Consider the following 24168-nt stretch of genomic DNA (forward strand, 5'->3'; position numbering starts at 1 on the left):
TGCAGCTTTTCCCGCTCCTGGCGATGCTCCGGTCCCAGTAATGCTTTGCGGTAATGACCCCAGATGATGCAGCGGTCTCGCGAGACTGCTACATCATCGCGGGTTATTGCCGCAAAGCATCACTGGGAACGGACCTGGCGGGAGCATCGCTAAGGGCCTGCGCTGGATCAGGGGGCGGCCGGAAGGTGAGTATATAACTATTTTTTATTTTAATTCTTTTTTTAACAGGGATATGGTGCCCACACTGCTATATACTACATGGCTGTGTTATATACTATGTTTGCTGTGTTATATACTGCGTTGGCTGTGCTATATACTACGTGCGCTGTGTTATATACTACGTGGGCTGTGTTATATACTACGTGGGCTGTGTTATATACTACGTGGGCTGTGCTATATACTGATGGGCTGTGCTATATACTACGTTGGCTGTGCTATATACTATGTGGCTGTGATATAAACTACATGACTGTGCTATATGCTACATGGGCTGTGTTATATACTAGTGGGCTGTGTTATATGCTACGTGGCTGAGCTATATACTACGTGGCTGTGTTACATACTACATGGCTGTGCTATATACTACGTGGCTGTGTTATATGCTACATGGGCTGAGTGATATACTACGTGGCTGTGTTATATGCTATGTGGCTGTGTTATATGCTACGTGGCTGTGTTATATGCTATGTGGCTGTGCTATATACTACATGGATTGTGCTATATACTACGTGGGCTGTGTTATATGCTATGTGGCTGTGCTATATGCTATGTGGGCTGTGTTATATACTACGTGAGCTGTGTTATATGCTACGTGGCTGTGCTATATTTCTCTGCTGTATCTGTGCATCATGAATTGTGGTATGTGTTAAAGGGGGGGCCCACTGAGACTCTTTCGCCCGAGGCCCTCAAAAACCTGGAGCCGGCCCTGGCTTCACTGATTGGTCGTGCCCGGCCGGGCGCGACCAATGAGCAACAGGCGCATTCCAGCCGCAAATTGGTGCGGGATTTGAACCATGCTTCGCTGATTGGTCGCGCCCGGCTGGCCGAATCCTGTGTATTCATTGCATTATACTTAAATCTTCATAAATAAACTACATACATATTCTAGAATACCCGATGCGTTAGAATCGGGCCACCATCTAGTAAATATATAATTGCCTTGTAATGTTGTCATTTCCTGTTCTGTCCAGATGTCATAGCATCCCAGAATTCCAAGCAGAGGAAGTTCACCGACCGCCATATTGGGACTCCCAAGTGATGAGTGTCTCAATATGGAAACTGCTGCTGGTACCAACCAATTGCACGGTAGCACCAGCGGAACACAGTCGCACCACACACACACTCTATACGCCGTACGCACCACACACACTCACACACTCTCACATATTCACACACACTCAAACACAAACACACTCACACGCTCACACTCTCATACACTCACACACTCACATTCGCACTCACACTCACACACTTTCACACTCACATTCACACTCACACATCTCACACTCACGCAGCCTCTTGCGTGATACCACCAGTCAGGGCTGGGCCTACCTAGGAAGGTGCATAGCTAAGCAGCTACCTGGTGTTCACTGGAGCTCCTGATGATGAAGACAGGCAGAGCTGCATGTAGCTGCCAGGTACCACTCTTAGGCAGTCCCTGTTATTGCAGATGCTGACCCCAGGGGTCAGGTTCACTGATACAAACTTGGGCTACGGTCAGACTAAGCGTATTCAGAGACTGGTTTCAGCAGTCCAGATATACATAATATTTGGAGGTACAGATACACGGGTCTCATATACAGGTACTGGCACTGGCCACACACTTTTTTTATTTGTGAAAAAACAGGCAATTTGGTGAAAATTTCGCAATTTTCCAACTTTGATTTTTCATGCCCTTAAATCACAGAGATATGTTACACAAAATAGTTAATGAGTAACATTTGCCACATGTCTAATTTAAATTAGCAGACTTTTGAAACCAACATTTTTTTTTTGCAAGGAAGTTATAAGGGTTAAAAGTGGACCAGCGATTTCTCATTTTTACAACACCATTTTATTTTAGGGACCACATCACATTTTAAGTCACTTTGAGGGGTCTATATGATAGAAGATACCCATAAGTGACACCATTCTAAAAACTGCACCCCTCAAGGCGCTCAAAACTACATTCAGGAAGTTTATTAACCATTTAACTTTTTTTCACAAAAAATTTACTTCAGATCCAAATTTTTTTTATTTTGACAAGGGTAACAGGAAAAAATGTACCCCAAAATTTGTTGTATAATTTCGGCCGAGCATGCCAATACCCCACATGAGGGAGAAAACCTCTGTTTTGGAGAATGGCATAGCTCGGAAGGGAAGAAGCGCCAATTGACTTTTTGAATGGAATATTTGCTGGAACATCTGGTGGATGCCATGTCATGTTTGGAAAGCCACTGATGTGCCTAAACAGTAAAAATCTCCCACAAGTGATGCCATTTTGGAAATTAGACCCCCCAGGGAACTGATCTAGATGTGTGGTGAGCACATTGAACCCTCAGGGGCTTCACAGAAGTTTATAACATTGAGCCGTAAAAATAAAAAAAATAAAACATTTTCCCCACAAATATGTTTTTGGCACAAAATATTGCATTTTCATAAGGGTACCAGGAGAAATTGCACCATACAATGTGTTGTGCAATTTCTCCTGAGTGTGCTGATACCCAAGATGAGGGAGAAAACTACTGTTTGGGCGCACGGCAAGGCTTGGAAGGGTAGGAGTGTCATTTGAATTTTTGAATGTAAAATTTCCTGGAATCATAAGAAGACGTCAAGTCCCATTTGGAGAGCCCCTGATGTGCCTAAACAGTGGAAATTCCCCACAAGTGACACCATTTTGGAAACTAGACCCCTCATGGAATGAATTTAGATGCATGGTGAGCACCTTGAACCCCCAGGTGCTTCACAGAAGTTTATAACATTCAGTCGTGAAAATTACAAAATCACATTTTCCTCACAAAAATGTTATTTTAGCCCCAAATTTTGCATTGTCATAAGGGTAACAGGATAAATTGCACCATACAATTTGTTGTGCAATTTCTCTTGAGTACATTGGTACTACATATGTGGGGGAATACTACTTTTGAGGCACAGTGCAAAGCTCAGAAAGGAAGAGGCGCCATATTGGAGTTAAGATTTTGCCGGAATAGTTTGAGGGTGCGACGTCACATTGACAGAGCCCCTGAGGTGGCAGAACAACAAAAAAACTATATGTGAACTCATTCTACAAACTACACTCCCCAATGAATTCATCTAGGGGTGCAGTGATCATATTGACACCACATCTGCCTCACAGAGTTTTATACTACAGTGAAGAAAGCGGTGAAGAAAGAATAAATAACATTTTTACCACTAAAAGGTTTCTGTAGCCCCAAGGGCTAATAGGAATTTGCTTTACAACAAACTAAGGTCCATTTTTTTCTGAGTGCGCCAATACCCTACATGTAATCGGAAAATCTTTTTCAGGCACAGTGCAAAGCTCAGAAGGCAAGGAGCGCCATATATTACTGTTATGGTTTGCAGGTACCATGACCCACTGCAAGAGCCCATGAGGTGCCAGAACAGCAGAACCTTCTGTAAGTGACCCCATAATACAAACTACTCCTCTCAATTAATTCATATAGCGGTGCAGTGAGCATATTGACACCATGGGTATGTCACAGAATTTTATACCATTGGGCAGTGAAGACAAAATAAGTACATTTTTACCACCAAAATTTTGTTTGAGCCCCAGATTTTACACTTTCACACACAAAGTGGGTAAAAATGGCACCATAATTTGTCCCACAATTTCTACTGAACGTGGCAATACCGCATATGTGGCTGTAAAGTACTACTTAGCCATACAAAGAGACTCGGGAGGAATGCAGCGCTATGTGCCTCCTGGAGCGCAGATTTTCCTAGAAGTTTGCGAACTCCATATACAGAGCTGCTAATTGCTAGAAGAGCAGAATTCCCTCTCAAGTGACCACATTTTGGAAATTATACCCCTTGGGGAATTTATCTACAGGAGTAGACAATTTTGACTCCATGGGTATTTTCCAGAAACAAGCAGCGATGAGTGTTGCCGAGTGAAAATTGCAAACTGCCGTTGTAGTGACCAGTACGTTGCAGACACCAGTACATTATGCCATCCCATGCTTTCGGAGGCATGCACCTGTAACTTAGGCAGGCTCTAATCACTTCAGAAATGCCAAATGTGGACGCAATATGTGGTTTAGGTACACTGTGGGGCTCAGAAGGGAGGGGGCACTTGGATTTGGGAGCGCAGAGTTTGATGAATTTATTTTGGCGGGTGAAGAGCCATTTTGCTTTTCCACAGCCTTTGTGCTACAAGTAACGTGGAAGCTCCCTTTATTTCCATTAACAGATGACAGACCTGAGTGAGGGCTTTTTTTGTGTGTGTATTGAGTTGAAGCTTTTATTGGGAAAATTTTACATAACGTTTGGGATCACATTTATCTGGCACTGTATGCTGAGCACTTACTTTGGGGTTTCCATCTAAATCTCAGAGTGACGTGTTTTAGATGAAACCCCCAATGGAGCCATTCACTATAATGAGGCAGCAGCGTTACCCTGGATTCCATCTGGCCTCTGTTCAGCAGTGTCCTTCTTTTCAGAAGTGCACAAAATTGTGGCTGATGGCACTTGTATGCAATCCTAAAAAGACAGACACAGTGCCTCCATCTGCCTCATTATAGGGAATCTAGCACCAGAGGTTCCGTCGGAATAACGTATTTCAGAGATTTACACGGAAATATGTGATTCAGTGATAAATGTGCTTCGAACCTTCTGCGATCTTTGGGAGGCAGTATGAAAAAATCAACAGCATGTGAAGCATTGGTTTTAATAATTTTTTACGCTGTTCCTCATGTGGTATAAGTGATTAGGCGACTTTATTCTTCGGGTCAGTGTGATTACAGGGATACCAGATTTATATCAGGTTTTTATGTTTGGCAGCTGTAACACACTAAAAGACACTTTTTATTGCAAAAGATAGTTTTTCCATCACCACATTTTGAGAGTTATAACTTTTTCCATATTTTGGCCCAGAGTCAAATGAGGTCTTGTTTTTTGCAGGACGAGTTGACGCTTTTATTGGTACCATTTTCGGGCACATGACATTTTATGATCGCTTTCTATTCTGATTTTTAAAGGGCAGAATGAACTAAAACAAGCAATTCAGGAATTGCTTTTTTGGGGTGGGGGGTTTATGCTGTTCCGTGTGTGGTAAAATTGATAAGGCAGTTTTATTCTTTGGGTCACTAGGATTACAGCAATACCTCATTTATATAGTTTTTTTTAATGTTTTAGCACTTTTATACAATAAAAACTATTTTACATTAAAAAATAATTATTTTTGCATTACTTTATTCTGAGAGCTATGACTTTTTTATTTTTCCACTGATGGAGCTGTGTGGCAGCTTGTTTTTTGCAGGACAAGATGATGTTTTCAGCAGTCCCATGTTTATTTATATCTGTTTTCTTGATCGCATTTTATTCCACTTTTTGCTCGGCAGTATGATGATAAAGCATTGTTTTTTTAGCCTTATTTTTTATTTTTTTATGATGTTCCCTAAAGGGGTTAACTAGTGGGACAGTTTTATAGGTCGGGTCATTGTGAACGCGGCGATACCAAATATGTGTACTTTTATTGGTTAGATTTTTTCACTCAAATATTTATTTAGAGATACAATATCTTTTGAGTTTTTTATTTTTATTTTTTTATTTTTTTTATATTTTTACAATTATTTAAACATTTTTTTAAACTTGGGGTCTCCGATCCAGAAGCAGAGGGGCTGTCAGCTCTCTGCCGGCTCCCGAAATGCTGCGATTGTGCTCGATCGCAGCATTTCCAGGGTTAAATTAGCCGCTCCAAGCACTTTGTGCTGGATGTCAGCTGTTAGAATCAGCTGACACCCGGCAGCGATCGCCCACACACCACCCGTATGCGCGGGCGATCGTGCAGACGTACAGGGGCGGATTATTACATCTAGTGTGAGATAGGGATTAATTAATTTTAGTCATACTATAGCTTATATTCAGATACATGAAAAGGAAGGTACAGAGCATTTACTTGTTTTATTATGACATTTTACATTTTCTTCTTTTCTATTTAACAGATAAAAATGGACATATGAGTATAAAAAAAATCCTGAAGGATTAAGGAAAACAAAAGATTACAGATGAAATCACATTAGATGTCAATCCTCGGCAACATATCCACTGTGTTGTTTCAAGGCTGAAATTAGTTCATTTGGTGCTAAACAGACCAGAAAGGGTTGATGTGACTTTTGCTTGTGAGAGTTGGTGTGACCTTGCATTGTGTTTTTTATATAAAGCTAGATCAATAACTGGCATCAATAGAATCAGCACATAGGGGAGCTCATCTAAGTCAATGCCTGCAGATTTGTCATTACAGCTTTACAGCCCTTAATGTGATTAATGGAAGCTGATTTTGGAAATCGTGAAATAAAGTTTTTTTGATTATACAGTAAATAACCAAATACAGATTATTATTTTTATTATTAAAGCCATAGACATGGGCTATAAAATAGGATGATAGAAGAAAGAGCCATTGTATCATATGTTTAATATATGGAGGGTCAAAATACTGTAATGTAAATAAGTTATATATAAAGGACTGGGATAAAGACTAGTGATGAGCGAATATACTCATTACTCGAGATTTCCCGAGCACGCTGGGGTGTCCTCCGAGTATTTTTTAGTGCTCGGAAATTTAGTTTTTATTGCTTCTGTTGAATGATTTACATCTGTTAGCCAGCATAAGTACATGTGGGGATTCCCTAGCAACCAGGCAACCCCCACATGTACTTATGCTGGCTAACAGATAACAACACACGCCATTTAGGAACGTGTATCATAGCCTGTATACAAGCAGAAGCAGGGAGTGCAGCAGCCATTTTTTTGTGAATCTGGATAGTGAGAGGACATAACAGATTGCAGCTTAGCAATAGAGATAGGTAGAAAAAGCCATACAACGCTGAAGAAACTTTAAATATAGTGTGTGCCAACAGAGAAGTGAAGAACATGTTGTGATAAAAAGCTAATAGTGTTGTGCCATACACATTTTTTTAGGCCATTGGAGGCTCTGCAGTACATTCAATTTGCCACAGATCAATTTTCAAAAAAAAAATTGATGAATTTGAATTACCAAAAATGTGCTCACCTCTAGTAGGAAGCCACACGGCATGAGTTCAAAACTTAGGAAACACATCACACTGGGAAGAACCTTAGGACATATTAGAATAACTTCTAGACCACAAAAAACAGACAGGTTTTCATCAGCTTATTGAATCCTAATCTATTTTTGGCCCTTATCTCTGCTTTTACCCTTTTGTGTGTCATCTGTTTTTCTTGTATGCTATGTTTCTCCTAAAAACAATTTAGTAAAACACAAACAGCGCAAGGATACCATCCGTTGGCTGATCTTTTCCCACCACATCCTTTAAATAGAAGACTTCTGTCTGTAAAATGGATCAGAATATGATGACTTATGTAGATTATCATTTAGCAAAAAAGTGACATGTGAATAACAGACCCATAAAAATTAGACATGATAGTGTGCTGTCAGGGAAAGACGACAAACACTGATGTGCGATTATAGCTTTCCTGAGTAAATCTCCCTTGTATTTCTGTGGGTATGCTAGTGATCATCTCTGATACCTACAGTTACCAATGAAGTATTAATACTTACTTTAAGTGCAATAGTGCTATTATCAAGGTAATCCTCGTGAGATAATAGGGACAGAGATGCTTGGTCAAACTGCAAATAAAAAATACTTTTATTTCAGTAAATGTACAAGCTGGAAGTAAACAATTGAACATATTATTTACAACTGTCACTGGCAACAAAAAAAGAAAAAGGAGAAAGAAAAGGAAAGTAGTACTTTTTTCTCTTAAAATTTTGCACCAGAAGTGTTGGAGTCAAAGATCTGGATGCCCAGGATCTACGCACGAGTGACACCTTGAACTGTATCAGCATCAACATGATGCCAATTCCATTAGATCCTGTGGCAGAGCAGGTAGTCATAGGTTTCTTGCCCCACCACTCTCCGTCTTCTAGGCTGCAGGCTGCCGTTACGCCAACAGTGACGGCCACTCTATGTGCTGGGAAAAATAGGACTTTCTTGCTCAGAATAGGAGAGTACAAATTTTACTTTTTGTGTATTGCGGTAAAAAAGGTAGAATTATTAGTTTTAAGGAGACACTAAGGGGGCATTAATACTTTTTAAAGGGGGCACTTGAGACTTTATTTTATGGGGACATGCAGGCGGCTATAATTGTTTGCAAGGAGTACGGTTAGGGAGAACTAAGGGGGCATTATTAGTGGGTTTCATGGTACAGTGCTTGCTTTACACCAAATTCAAGCAACCCGTACTATGCCACTGTGTCTTTATACAGGCAGTAATGGACACCATGTTGTGTGAGTGGAAGGAATAAGCTCCACAAAAATATAAAAATGAACTTGGACTTGAAGAATAGTTTTTATATTAATGCAACATGTTCTGATATGGTTGGTTTAAATATCAAGGCAGAGTTTAACACAAAGGATGAATCTATACATGCCAGCTCATGTTCAAGAAACTTTAGGAGTTTGTGGGTAGATTAAAACTTTTCACATAGTAAAATATGTGTCTTTGTTCATGAGTATGCAACTGACAGATGGACCACAAGGAGCTATACATTCTTCATATTCCCATAAATATGTTTTCCATTGGCCTGATTTGACCTGAGCTGTATAAAGCAGATATTAAGCAAGAGCTGACAGTCGTAGCAGCAGGTTGCCAAAAGTAAGAATAAAATATATACGATAGAAAAGTAAAAATAAATTCAATCAATCCATGCAGCCAATTCTTAACCATTTATGAATGTTTTTGCAGAATTCCAGCTAGGATGGAGTATTTCGGACAATACTCCCTAGAAAATACAGTTATAGAAAAGATCTCCAGAAAAAAGAAAACTGTTTAAACCTAGTTAGACTTAAATTGGTCTCTATAAATAAATCTTTAAAACAAATTGTAACTTAAATAAAATGAAATTATGTATATATGATTTTCCCTACATGAATAAAATGTGTACATCTAAATTCTTACCTTTATTATGAAGTTATTAGATAGTTTGTCATCTGTGGCCACATAGACACGCATGAAGACTGAAGTACTGTATTGACCTCGAAGTTCTGCTAGAGACTGGAGAAAGTTAAACTTCCTTTCCGACCACCTGCCCTCACTTCCAAGATTGGATTCCAGCACCGGCCAGCGAAGCGATGATTGCTTTAATAGTTTTATTAGAGGCTTCATGTCAGCTACTTCTATTTCAGCTACAACGTAGCACAGACAGAAAGAACAAGTCAAATAATTAATTAATTCAAAATTAGCTGTCAACCACTTGTCAAACCCAACACTACCGGCAATACAATTGTGTTCTAGATTTTCAGTAGGATAGTGCATGAATATAGGGCTTTCATTTGAAAATGTGTATTATAGTAGTCTTTGCTGATGAGGCGGGTGCCAGATGGAGGGAGCAATGGGGACAGAGTTGGGTTATGTCGATATCCTAAGCCAATGCATGTAGAAAAGCCGCGGAGACACCATCACGTGTTTCTCAACGCAGTTTCTCAGTGCACTGCTCCTAATAGCCAGTTTCCTACTCCACACTGATGAGGGGAAAATACCCCGAAACAGCTGTCTGTGGATGGATACCATGTTTTGGCATAGGTGGTTTTCCTTTCTTGGATGCTGCCCTTCCCGTGGTTGTTCCTTCCCGGTGAAAGACCTGGCTATTCATTGCTTGCGTTGAGAAACACGTGATGGTGTCTGTTGTGAAGTCTGTGTTCAGGCTCCCTCTTGTGGTCACTGGTGGTATGGTGTGACTTTTGCTTTGGGCTCCCTCTGGTGGCTTTGTCTGTTATCCTGCTGGTCTCTGGCTATCAGCTGGTTCGTTATCCTCTGGGAGGTTCCTATATAGCTCTGTTTTACTTTCACTTGTTGCCGGCTGTCGATGTAATCAGAGCTACTCAGATTCCTTCTGACTACCTTGCTCCCAGTCCATCCAGGATAAGCTAAGTTTTGTTTGCTCATTTTTTGATCAGCAGTGTTTATCATGTTTTCTGTTCCAGCTTGCTAAAATGTAATTCCCTCGCTTGCTGGTTGCTCTAGTGGGCTGAGTTTCTCCCCACACACCGTTAGTTGGTGTGTGGGTTCTTGAAATCTCAGGATGGATATTTTGTAAGGGTTTTTTATTGATCGCATAGACCCCTGCTCTATTTTCTGCTTTCTAGTACTAGTGGGCCTCTTTTGCTGAATCTGATTTCATCCCTATGTATGTGCCTTCTTCTTACTTCACCGTTAATATTTGTTGGGGGCTTCTATATCTTTGGGGATTATTTCTCTGGAGGCAAGCGAGGTCTTTCTTTCTCTTTAGGGGTAGCTAGTTCCTCAGGCTGGCTCGAGACGTCTAGGAATTTTTTAGGCATGTTCACCGGCTACCTCTAGTTGTTTTGGATAGGTTCAGATTTGCAATCAGTCCAGTTACCATCTCCCTAGAGCTCGTCCTTAGTTTAATCACTTGCTGATCTATTTGTGATCCTCAGCCACTAGGGATCATAACAGTACAGCCGGCCAACAAAGTGTTAATTGCATGGCAGAAGCAGGAGAAAAGAAGCCTTGAGAATTTTTTTTTTTTTCTTGTTGTTGCCGTGTGTCTAGCTGCTGTGCTAGCTTCTCTCCTCCTCTTAATCTTGGTGTGGCTCTGAGTTCAGCTGCTGACATGGATGTCCAGAGCTTGGCTTCCAGTCTGGATCATCTTGCTGCTAGAGTTCAAAGTATTCAGGATTTTGTTGTTCACAGTCCTATGTCTGAGCCTAGGATACCTATTCCGGAGTTGTTTTCTGGAGATAGATCTAGGTTCCTGAATTTTAAGAACAATTGTAAGTTGTTTCTTTCTTTGAAACCTCGTTCCTCTGGTGATGCCGTTCAGCAAGATAAGATTATTATTTCCTTTTTGCGTGGTGACCCTCAAGATTGGGCCTTCGCATTGGCGCCAGGGGATCCTGCATTGCTCAGTGTGGATGCGTTTTTTCTGGCCCTTGGATTGCTCTATGAGGAACCTAATCTTGAGAACCAGGCTGAAAAAGCGTTATTGGCCCTCTCGCAGGGGCAAGATGAAGCAGAGGTGTACTGCCAGAAATTTCGGAAATGGTCGGTGCTTACTCAGTGGAATGAGTGTGCCCTGGCTGCAAATTTCAGAGAAGGTCTTTCTGAAGCCATTAAGAATGTCATGGTGGGGTTCCCTACGCCTGCAGGTCTGAATGAGTCAATGACTCTGGCCATTCAGATTGATCGGCGGTTGCGGGAGCGCAAACCTGTGCACCATTTGGCGGTGTCTTCTGAACAGACACCTGAATCTATGCAATGTGACAGAATTCTGACCAGAAGTGAACGGCAAAATTATAGACGGCAAAATGGGTTGTGCTTTTACTGTGGTGACTCAGCTCATGTTATCTCAGCATGCTCTAAGCGCAAAAAAAAGGTTGATAAATCTGTCACCATTGGTACTTTACAGCCTAAGTTCATTTTGTCTGTTACCCTGATTTGTTCCCTGTCATCTTACCCGGTTAATGCCTTTGTAGATTCAGGTGCTGCCCTGAGTCTGATGGATTGGTCATTTGCCAGGCGCTGTGGTTTTGATTTGGAGCCTTTAAAATTCCCTATTCCACTAAGGGGAATTGACTCTACGCCATTGGCTATGAATAGACCTCAGTACTGGACACAAGTGACCATGTGCATGACTCCTGTTCATCAGGAGGTGATTCGCTTTCTTGTATTGCATAATTTGCATAATGTTGTCGTGTTGGGTCTACCATGGTTGCAGACTCATAATCCAGTCCTGGATTGGAAAGCTATGTCTGTGTCAAGTTGGGGTTGTCAGGGAATTCATGGTGACGCTCCTGTGGTGTCAATTGCTTCGTCCACTCCTTCTGAAGTCCCTACGTTTTTGTCAGACTACCAGGATGTATTTGAGGAGCCCAAACTCAATTCTCTACCTCCTCATAGGGACTGTGATTGTGCTATAAATTTGATTCCTGGTAGTAAGTTTCCTAAGGGACGACTTTTCAATTTATCTGTGAAGGAGCATGCTGCCATGCGGAGTTATATAAAGGAGTCTTTGGAGAAGGGACATATTCGCCTGTCCTCTTCCCCTCTTGGTGCGGGATTCTTTTTTGTGGCTAAGAAGGATGGTTCCCTGAGACTTTGTATTGATTATCGCCTTTTGAATAAAATCACGGTCAAATTTCAGTATCCTTTGCCATTGTTAACTGATTTGTTTGCTCGCATTAGGGGGTCTAGTTGGTTCACCAAGATAGATCTTCATGGTGCGTATAACCTTGTGCGTATAAAACAGGGTGATGAATGGAAAACTGCATTTAATACGCCTGAAGGCCATTTTGAGTACCTGGTGATGCCTTTTGGACTTTCTAATGCTCCTTCAGTCTTTCAGTCCTTTATGCACGACATCTTCCGTGAATATCTGGATAAGTTTATGATTGTGTATCTGGATGATATTCTGGTTTTTCGGATGATTGGGAGTCTCATGTTAAGCAGGTCAGGATGGTCTTTCAGGTCCTGCGTGACAATGCTTAATTTGTGAAGGGCTCAAAATGTCTTTTTGGAGTCCAGAAGATTTCTTTTTTGGGTTTCATTTTTTCTCCTTCTACTATTGAGATGGACCCAGTCAAGGTTCAGGCTATTCATGACTGGACGCAGCCTACATCGGTTAAGAGTCTTCATAAGTTGTGATATAAGAAAATACACCAGCGCTACCTGACTGGAATCACTGTGCTGCAGGAGCCAAGACAGAGGAGCTGGTACTGTCAAGAGGGAAATGCAAACGAATAAAAGAAAATGGATCCGCGCTACAGTGATGTGGAAATGACCAAGGATGTAGATTAGTATATATAGGAATACCCAAGCGGTATTACGCCGTATAGATGCACAGTGTGTCAGCGGGAGGTCCCCCACCACAGCCTATAAACCAACCTAGATGGATGTAAAATTAAATCGAATCTGAAACAGGGTTATACTCCATCCAAAGAAATACAATGCGGACTCACCGTGATGTAATGAGGACTCGGCGTGCAGAAGAGAATGTGGTCCGGGCTGGGTGGCAGGATTGGTCCGGTGGGTGTGCAGGTAGGCAGGCGGGCGAGCAGGGAAAAGCAGCCGCCAGGTGGCGTGTGTTGTGTGGGCTGCGTAGAGCCAGGGACGGCTCCGGCCGGTAGCATCCCTGGATACGAGCGGGAGAGAACAGGGGGCGGAGCTCGCTGGCACAGGGCTCAGCGTGTGACGTCACTGAGCTGGAGAAAGGTACGGGGAGACAGAGGGACCAAAAAACCGACGCGTTTCGAAGGGACAACGTCCTTCTTCATCAGGGTTACCTGTCCCTTGTGATGCCCCGATATTTAAACCCCCCACCTGTCAATCACAACACACAACCCGCCCAAATAGCCTGCTAATGGAAAAATGCTGCATCCATCATTTTAGTGACTCTAATGTGTCGGTCCTCCTTCTGCAGCATTTTTCCATTAGCAGGCTATTTGGGCGGGTTGTGTGTTGTGATTGACAGGTGGGGGGTTTAAATATCGGGGCATCACAAGGGACAGGTAACCCTGATGAAGAAGGACGTTGTCCCTTCGAAACGCGTCGGTTTTTTGGTCCCTCTGTCTCCCCGTACCTTTCTCCAGCTCAGTGACGTCACACGCTGAGCCCTGTGCCAGCGAGCTCCGCCCCCTGTTCTCTCCCGCTCGTATCCAGGGACGCTACCGGCCGGAGCCGTCCCTGGCTCTACGCAGCCCACACAACACACGCCACCTGGCGGCTGCTTTTCCCTGCTCGCCCGCCTGCCTACCTGCACACCCACCGGACCAATCCTGCCACCCAGCCCAGACCACATTCTCTTCTGCACGCCGAGTCCTCATTACATCACGGTGAGTCCGCATTGTATTTCTTTGGATGGAGTATAACCCTGTTTCAGATTCGATTTAATTTTACATCCATCTAGGTTGGTTTATGGTGGTTTATAGGCTGTGGTGGGGGACCTCCCGCTGACACACTGTGCATCTATACGGCGTAATACCGCTTGGGTATTCCTATATATACTAATCTACATCCTTGGTCATTTCCACATCACTGTAGCGCGGATCCATTTTCTTTTATTAGTCTTCATAAGTTCTTAGGTTTTGCTAATTTTTACCGTCGCTTCATAGCTAATTTTTCTGGTGTTGTTAAGCCTTTGACGGATTTGACCAAGAAAGGTTCTGATGTGACTAATTGGTCCTCTGCGGCTGTGGAGGCCTTTCGGGAGCTGAAGCGCCGGTTTTCTTCGGCTCCGGTCTTATGTCAGCCAGATGTCTCACTTCCCTTCCAGGTGGAGGTTGATGCTTCCGAGATTGGAGCGGGGGCGGTTTTGTCGCAGAGAAGCTCCGATGACTCTGTGATGAAGCCTTGTGCTTTCTTTTCAAGAACGTTTTCGCCTGCCGAGCGGAATTATGATGTCGGTAATCGGGAGTTGTTGGCTATGAAGTGGGCATTTGAGGAGTGGCGACATTGGCTCGAGGGAGCTAAGCATCGTGTGGTGGTCTTGACTGATCACAAGAATTTGATTTATCTCGAGTCGGCCAAGCGGCTGAATCCCAGACAGGCTCGTTGGTCGTTGTTTTTCTCTCGTTTTGATTTTGTGGTTTCGTACCTGCCTGGTTCGAAGAATGTGAAGGCTGATGCTCTTTCTAGGAGTTTTGTGCCTGACTCTCCTGGAGATTCAGAGCCGGCTGGTATTCTTAGAGAAGGGGTGATTTTGTCTGCCATCTCCCCAGATTTGCGACGTGTGCTGCAAGAGTTTCAGGCGGATAGACCTGATCGCTGTCCACCGGAGAGACTGTTTGTCCCAGATAGATGGACCAACAGAGTCATCTCCGAGGTTCATTCTTCGGTGTTAGCGGGCCATCCTGGAATATTTGGTACCAGAGACTTGGTGGCCAGGTCTTTTTGGTGGCCTTCCTTGTCGCGGGATGTGCGTTCCTTTGTGCAGTCTTGTGGAATTTGTGCTCGGGCTAAGCCTTGCTGTTCTCGAGACAGTGGTTTGCTGTTACCTTTGCCTGTCCCGAAGAGGCCTTGGACGCACATTTCCATGGATTTTATTTCAGATCTCCCTGTCTCTCAGAGAATGTCTGTCATCTGGGTGGTGTGTGATCGTTTTTCTAAGATGGTCCATTTGGTGCCCTTGCCTAAGTTGCCTTCCTCCTCCGAGTTGGTTCCACTGTTTTTTCAAAATGTGGTTCGTTTGCACGGGATTCCTGAGAACATTGTTTCTGACAGAGGATCCCAGTTTGTGTCTAGATTTTGGCGGACCTTTTGTGCTAAATTGGGCATTGATTTGTCTTTTTCGTCGGCCTTCCATCCTCAGACGAATGGCCAAACCGAGCGAACTAATCAGACCTTGGAGACTTATTTAAGATGTTTTGTTTCTGCTGATCAGGACGACCGGGTTACTTTTTTGCCGTTGGCCGAGTTTGCCCTTAATAATCGGGCTAGTTCTGCTACTTTGGTTTCTCCTTTCTTTTGTAATTCAGGGTTTCATCCTCGTTTTTCCTCGGGTCAGGTGGAGCCTTCTGACTGTCCTGGAGTGGATGTTGTGGTTGATAGGTTGTATCAGATTTGGAATCATGTGGTGGACAATTTGAAGTTGTCTCAAGAGAAGGCTCAGCTCTTTGCCAACCGCTGTCGCTGTGTGGGTCCCCGACTTCGCGTTGGGGACTTGGTGTGGTTGTCTTCTCGCTTCGTTCCTATGAAGGTCTCCTCTCCTAAGTTCAAGCCTCGGTTTATCGGTCCTTATAAGATTCTGGAAGTCCTTGGCCCTGTGTCATTTCGTCTGGACCTCCCAGCATCATTTGCTATTCATAATGTGTTCCATCGCTCGTTGTTGCAGAGGTATGTGGTGCCTGTGGTTCCTCCGGTTGAGCCTCCTGCCCCGGTGCTGGTTAAGGGAGAATTGGAATACGTGGTGGAGAAGATCTTGGATTCTCGTATTTCTAGACGGAGGCTCCAGTATTTGGTTAAATGGAAGGGCTATGGTCAGGAGGATAATTCTTGGGTTGTCGCCTCTGATGTTCATGCAGCCGATTTGGTTCGTGCCTTCCATGTGGCTCATCCTGATCGCCCTGGTGGTTTTCATGAGGGTTCGGTGACCCCTCCTCAAGGGGGGGTACTGTTGTGAAGTCTGTGTTCAGGCTCCCTCTTGTGGTCACTGGTGGTATGGTGTGACTTTTGCTTTGGGCTCCCCCTGGTGGCTTTGTCTGTTATCCTGCTGGTCTCTGGCTATCAGCTGGTTCGTTATCCTCTGGGAGGTTCATATATAGCTCTGTTTTACTTTCACTTGTTGCCGGCTGTCGATGTAATCAGAGCTACTCAGATTCCTTCTGACTACCTTGCTCCCAGTCCATCCAGGATAAGCTAAGTTTTGTTTGCTCATTTTTTGATCAGCAGTGTTTATCATGTTTTCTGTTCCAGCTTGCTAAAATGTAATTCCCTCGCTTGCTGGTTGCTCTAGTGGGCTGAGTTTCTCCCCACACACCGTTAGTTGGTGTGTGGGTTCTTGAAATCTCAGGATGGATATTTTGTAAGGGTTTTTTATTGATCGCATAGACCCCTGCTCTATTTTCTGCTTTCTAGTACTAGTGGGCCTCTTTTGCTGAATCTGATTTCATCCCTATGTATGTGCCTTCTTCTTACTTCACCGTTAATATTTGTTGGGGGCTTCTATATCTTTGGGGATTATTTCTCTGGAGGCAAGCGAGGTCTTTCTTTCTCTTTAGGGGTAGCTAGTTCCTCAGGCTGGCTCGAGACGTCTAGGAATTTTTTAGGCACGTTCACTGGCTACCTCTAGTTGTTTTGGATAGGTTCAGATTTGCGATCAGTCCAGTTACCATCTCCCTAGAGCTCGTCCTTAGTTTAATCACTTGCTGATCTATTTGTGATCCTCAGCCACTAGGGATCATAACAGGTGTCTCTGCGGCTTTTCTACATGCATTTGCATATTTCCCATAAGGGATGGGGGCAGTGTTCTGGATCACTGCGTTGAGAAACACGTGATGGTGTCTCCGCGGTTTTGGATGTTTTGATCTCCCCGAGGTCATTCATTCTCATGTTTATGATATCCTAAGCCAGGCTGGAAGCAATACCTAAAGGTACCGTTACACTAAACGACTTACCAACGATCACGACCAGCGATACGACCTGGCCGTGATCATTGGTAAGTCGTTGTGTGGTCGCTGGGGAGCGGTCACACAGACAGCTCTCTCCAGCGACCAACGATCAGGGGAATGACTTCGGCATCGTTGAAACTGTCTTCAACGATGCCGAAGTCCCCGGGTAATCAGGGTAAACATCGGGTTACTAAGTGCATGGCCACGCTTAGTAACCCGATATTTACCCTGGTTACCATTGTAAAAGTTAAAAAAAAAAACACTACATACTCACATTCCGATGTCTGTCATGTCCCCCGCCGTCAGCTTCCCGCACTGACTGTGTCGTCAGCGCCGGCCGTAAAGCAGAGCACAGCGGTGACGACACCGCTGTGCTCTGCTTTACGGCCGGCGCTGACAGTCAGTGCAGGGAAGCTGACGACGGGGAACGTGACATACATCGGAATGTGAGTATGTACTTTCTTTTAACTTTTACAATGGTAACCAGGGTAAATATCGGGTTACTAAGCGTGGCCCTGCGCTTAGTAACCCGATGTTTACCCTGGTTACAGTGAACACATCGCTGGATCGGCGTCACACACGCCGATCCAGCGATGACAGCGGGTGATCAGTGACCAAAAAAAGGTCCTGATCATACCCTACGACCAACGATCTCCCAGCAGGGGCCTGATCGTTGGTCGCTGTCACACATAACGAGATCGTTAAGCGGGATCGTTGCTACGTCACAAAAAGCGTGACGTTGCAACGATATCGTTAACGAAATCGTTATGTGTGAAGGTACCTTAAGTGAGTCGTATTGCAGGCATATCTATTCACTAAATCCATTGTCTTTTCTGTGACACCAATACCTACCAGACCATTCAGTTTTACAGGGACTTTTGGTCTCATATCTCTATCACAATCACAAACGTTAATCGGTTTATTGGTCAAGCTTGTGTACATCAATAAATACACACACTGTGAATTTAGCTAGTGCTATCTAAGAAGGATAATACTGAAATAACATACTGATTTACTTGTAATTATACTCTTTTGGCCCAGGAGAGGCATGTTAGGTAAATATTAGGTTTAAGGGCCTACCAAAGAAAGGTACTTCTTGTCATGGCTGGTGGGCACAAATGAATTGGCCAATGTGTGCATATTATGCAGTCTTAGCAGCTTGTACCTGTTAACACTTGCTTTATTCTGTAAGGGGGGTCTGGTTAGGTTTTTTTGCAGTACTTCTAATATTCATTTCAGCTATCAACAGAAAACACAATCCATTAATGTTATGCGAGATCATTAGGTCACTTACTTTCATTCATACAGGAGTTGTAAAATGTCTTTGCCTTTTGTGCGGCCTCTGAATCCCGCCTTTTGCTGATAGGCTTCTCCAGAAGAGCTGGGGAATAAACAATAGCAGTTTGTCTACTGCTCTCAAGAAGAATATCATTGTGTAGTTCTCTGAACACTGTGATGACAGTAGTATAAGGCATGACAAATTAGATACACAACAATCAATGCGTCCCTTGTGTTAGTCGCGAGAGGCGAGGTGCGGAGTGGAGCTGTATGTCACATGTAAACAGTGTCGGACTGGGGTGCCAAGGGACCACCAGTAACATTGACTTTGGGGGGGCCCACTTTTCACCTGCGTACAAATATTTCACTACCCTCGTTCACAAATACACCTACATCTCTATATAATAATAATAAACTGTGTAATTTGGTTAGTGAACGATGAGATGCTGCTTTTTTCTGTACAGAGTGAATCAAGTGAATTATTCCAAGTACTGCCCATACAGTGGGGTTTGGGGCCCACATTGCACAGGGGCCCACTGGGGAATTCCCCTGTTACCCTATTGGCCAGTCCGAGCCTACATGTAATGCTTTGTCTTGTGTAAGAGTTCAACGCACTAATTCAAACCTTGGATTATATGATCTTGCAAATATAAGCTGCTTAAAAAGTGTAAAATTGTATAAAAAAAGTTTTCATGTATCAGTCCTCCATTGTGGTCATCAGTCTGTGTCCATAAAATCCCACGTGTCTGCTATACATGTGGGACACAGCCAGACATTGCATGCCACATTCAATTCCCTGGTGCTCATTCTCTTGGATGTTTACACCTACATCAAACTTTATAGATTTTATAGACTTGTCCTAAAGGAAGAGTCAGACAGACATATAACTAGGACGAGGATTGCAACCCAACCAGAGCGTGACAGCATGATTTCTATACAGCCGGTCCGAGCATTGTGTTATGATCCTCGTCCGAGTTATACAGCATTTTGACCATTGTATAACACAAACTGATGACAGTATCGTAGGACTGAAACAGGAATACAAAACTGCAGCTAAGGCCACATTCACACATTCAGTATTTGGTCAGTATTTGTAAGCCAAAACCAGGTGTGAGTGAAAAATACAGAAGCGGTGATGTGTTTCTGTTATACTTTTCCTCTGATTGTCACACTCCTGATTTTGGCTTACAAATACCGATGTAAAACACTGAATGTGTGAACGAGGTCCTAGGTTGGTAGTAATATAATACTATTGTTGGCTGATCCCATTGTACATTCAAGATATTTTATAATCAGTGCTGAGTTGCCTTTTTTAGAGATGCCAGCATTAATTCAGTTTTGGCATGCCAATCTGTATACCATATATACTTGAGTATAAGCCGACCCGAGTATAAGCCGAGGCACCTACTTTTGCCATGAAAAAGTGGGTAAACTTATTGACTCAAGTATAAGTCGGGTATGCATTGTCCCCCAATCCCTATTGTGGTATGCATGGCTCCCCCATCCCTGTCATTGTATGTATGGCTCCCTGTCCCTGTCATTGTATGCATGGTTCCCCAGTCCATGTCATTGTATGCATGGCTCCCCAGTCACTGTCCTGGTATGCATGGCACCCCAGTCCCTGACATTGTATGCATGGTTCCCCAGTCCCTGTCATTGTATGCATGGCTCCCCAGTCCCTGTCCTGGTATGCATGGCTCCCCTGTCCTAATGTGCATGGCTCCCCAGTCCCTCTCCTGGTGTGCATGGCTCCTCAGTCCCTGTCCTGGTGTGCATGGCTCCAAAGTTCCTGTCCTGGTGTGCATGGCTCCCCAGTCCCTGTCCTGGTGTGCATGGCTCCTTATCCCCTTATCCCTATGTATGATTCCTGTTAAAACAAAAATCATATTTACCTACCTGCGCTCCCTTGGTGGCACTGCATCTTGTTCCGGCTTCCAGCAGCTCTTCCTGCCAAGCGATCACGCAGCCCCGCTCATTAAGGTAATGAATATGGCGCCACGCCTATTGGAGTGGGGAGGCATGCATATTCATTACCTTAATGAGTGGGGCCACGTGATCACTCAGCTGGAAGAGCTGCAGGCGCCGGCGGCCGGAACGAGATGCAGTGCCAGCAAAAAGGGCACACCGGTAGGTGAGTATGATGAGTGCTGGCAGCCGGCAGCTGCGGCAGGCACTGTGCGCTATTACAGCAGCCGCACAAGCTTTAGCCACAGCCGCCAGCTCCGGCCTCTGTTGTGACCCACTGCTCTGCCGCTCACCCTCCCCCACCAGCTTTCTGGGACCGTGACTCATGTATAAGCCGAGCAGGAAATTTTCAGCACAAAAAAGTGCTGAAAAACTCAGCTTATACACGAGTATATACGGTATATAGATAAAGAGGATTTGTGGCTAATCTGAGCTGCTGGTATCCCATATAATAAATTCAAATCCAGACTGTGTTTTTTCTTTATTTAGTCAAAGCGTTTCGAAGTACTACAGACTTCTTCATCAGGACAAGAAAAGCATCTGATGCGAAGAGATAAATGTGGAAAACAGCTTACGGTACACTTTTATTATACATTCAAGGCATTGTTCACACATGGATTACAGTTGGATTTCAGCACATATAATGTGCACAAATCTGCATTAATCTGACAACCCCAAGCACCCCCACCAATCAACTGTTATTAGCATCATGGTGGCCTGCTGTAAATAAATATGGAGCAGGAACAACACGGTTTTATTCACTGCGCAGTGGCCCTTATAAAAAAAATGCAGAATAGCTGATAACAGCTGATATGTGAGGGTGCCAGATGTAGGACTCCCACCGATCTGATATTGATGACCTGTTCCATGGATAAGTCCTCCGTATTAACATGGAAAATCCTTTTAAAAAAGCCAAATATATGATTGATCTTTTTGTTTTATAAGGATAAATAAAATATAAGGAACACATACAGGGTTTCAGTCTCTTTAGCCTCTACAGGAACAGGGTTGTAATGATCATGGTCACAGAGGTTGCGACTTCTACTGGGCAGGAGAGGGGCCTGCCATCCCCAATGCCTACTTCAGCTGGAAGTGCAACTGAGGACTGACATTCAGCTAAAGTGTTTTGAGGACAAAGACTCTCCAGATCCATGCACTGCAATACATGTTGCTAGCCAATCACAGGCCTGCAGCTGACATCGGCATGCCAGACATTGTCATCTCATGATAGTGATGCTATGCATCACCAATCACCATAGCATGCCGATGTCAGCTGCCAGACTCTGATTGGCCACTGATTGGTATTGTAGTGCAGGAAGCAGCTGAATATGTGGCCAAAATGGACCCAGGATGGGGGACATATAATAATAATAACTATAATAATCTTTATTTTTATATAGCGCTAACATATTCTGCAGCACTTTACAGTTTGCACACATTGTAACTGCTGTCCCCAATGGGGCTCACAATCTAGAATTCCTATCAGTATGGTTTTAAAATGTGGGAGGAAACCGGAGAACCTGGAGGAAACCCACACAATCACGGGGAGAACATACAAACTCCTTGCAGATGTTGTCCTTGGTGGGATTTGAACCCAGAACTCCAGCGCTGCAGGGCTGCTGTGCTAACCACTGCGCCACCGTGCTGCCCTATATATACATATACATATACCAGGATGAAGACATACACTGTAAACCAAGAACAAGGACATATATAGCAGGAGGAGAGAAATATATACCAGGATGGAAGACATATATATCAGGATGGGAGACATATATATCAGGATGGGGGACATATATACCAGGAAGGGGGACAAATATACAAGTATGGAACACAGGATGGGGGTTATATTTACCAGGATGGGCGACATATATACCAGAACAAGGAATATGTATACCAGGATGGGGGACATATATATATATCAGGATGGGAATCATATATAACAGAATGGGCCCAGGATGAAGGGACATATGCCAGGAGGGGCACATACAGTATATACGAGATAGGGGACATATATACCAGTATGGGAATAGTATGGAAGGCATATACACCAGGAATGGAGACATATATACCAGAAAGGGGCCCAGGATGGAATGGATGGGAAACATATATATCAGGATGGGGGGCATATATACCAGGAAGGGGGACAAATATACAAGTATTGAACACAGGATGGGGGTTATATTTACCAGGATGGGTGACATATATACCAGAACGAGGAACATGTATACCAGGGACATATATATATATCAGGATGGGAATCATATATAACAGAATGGGCCCAGGATGAAGGGACATATGCCAGGTGGGGGACATATATACGAGATGGGGGACATATATAGCAGTATGGGAATAGTATGGAAGGCATATATACCAGGAATGGGGATAGATACATCAGGAAGAGAGACATATATACCAGAAAGGGGCCCAGGATGGGGGACATACATATCAGGATGGGGACATATATACCTGGATGGGAGACAGATATACCAGAAAATGTCTCAAGGGGCCAGGATTGGGGACATATATACAAGGAAGGGGCCCAGGATGGAGGGCATATGCACGAGTATTGGGATATATATACCAGGATGCGAGACATATATCCTAGGATGGGAAACATATATACCAGGATGGGGGACATAAATAACAGGAAGGTGCCCATTATTGGGGACATATTTACCAGGATTATTATTATTAATTTATATAGCACCATTAATTTCATGGTTCTATACATGAGAAAGGGGTTACGTACATGAGAAAGGGATTGGGGGACATACCGTATATACCAGGAACAAGCCAAATATTGGGTACATATATACCAGAGCGGGATATATATACCAATATAGGAAACATATATACCAAGAAGGGGGACATATATACCAGGAATGGAGACATGTATACCAGAATGGGGACATAAATATCAGAATGGGCATCATATATACCAGGATGGGGAAAAAATACCAAGAATGGGGATATATATACTGTTATGATCCTAGTGGCAAGGATCGCAGGTCGGACTAGCTAAGTAACTGAACAGACTACTAGCTCTGGGGAAGTGGTAACTAGATTGACCGCAACCTGATCCTATCCGCAAACAACTATAGGCAGCCGTGGAACGTTACCTAAAAAATCCTAGACGTCTCGTCACGGCCTGAGAAACTGACTATTCCTGGAGGGAAAGTAAGTCCTCACTTGCCTCAGTGGAAGACCCCAAAGACATAGAATAGCCCCCCACAAATATTAACGGTGAGTTAAGGGGAAAGCACAAACGCAGAGATGAAATCAGATTTAGCAAATGAGGCCCGCTAATACTAGATAGCAGAAAATAGGAAGGAAACTGTGCGGTCAATAAAAAACCCTATTCAAAATATCCACGCAGAGATTGCTCGAGCCCCCGCACCAACTAACGGTGCGGGGGAAGCAACTCCGTACCCCAGAGCTTACCAGCAAAAAGAAATCACATGTTAGCAAGCTGGACTAGACTCATCATACACAGAAATCATATTGCAGGCAGATGAGCAAAAAATATTCAAACAGAACTTAGCTTATCCTGAAGAGGCAGAAAACGAGATAATCAGGAGTAATCAGAATAGCACTGAATACAT

At 43.6% G+C, this 24168-nt stretch overlaps 1 protein-coding gene and 1 long non-coding RNA gene across 2 annotated transcripts in view; one reads left to right on the forward strand and one right to left on the reverse strand.

Moving 5' to 3' along the window:
* The window catches only part of PHEX (phosphate regulating endopeptidase X-linked), a 353675-nt gene that overhangs the window by 216421 nt on the left and 113086 nt on the right, over positions 1-24168 (reverse strand). The window contains exons 4-6 of the mRNA XM_077294604.1: positions 18615-18701; positions 9156-9382; positions 7757-7825 (exon numbers count right to left, since the gene is read on the reverse strand). Of these exons, the coding sequence (XP_077150719.1) occupies positions 7757-7825; positions 9156-9382; positions 18615-18701 (383 nt within the window). The remainder of the gene's footprint in view (positions 1-7756; positions 7826-9155; positions 9383-18614; positions 18702-24168) is intronic.
* LOC143815436 (uncharacterized) overlaps positions 1-24168 on the forward strand; it is a 43452-nt gene that overhangs the window by 2845 nt on the left and 16439 nt on the right. The window contains exon 2 of the long non-coding RNA XR_013223750.1: positions 21053-21139. This is a non-coding gene — a long non-coding RNA (uncharacterized LOC143815436). The remainder of the gene's footprint in view (positions 1-21052; positions 21140-24168) is intronic.

This window comes from Ranitomeya variabilis, chromosome 3 (genome assembly GCF_051348905.1).
Source record: "Ranitomeya variabilis isolate aRanVar5 chromosome 3, aRanVar5.hap1, whole genome shotgun sequence".
NCBI lineage: Eukaryota > Metazoa > Chordata > Amphibia > Anura > Dendrobatidae > Ranitomeya > Ranitomeya variabilis.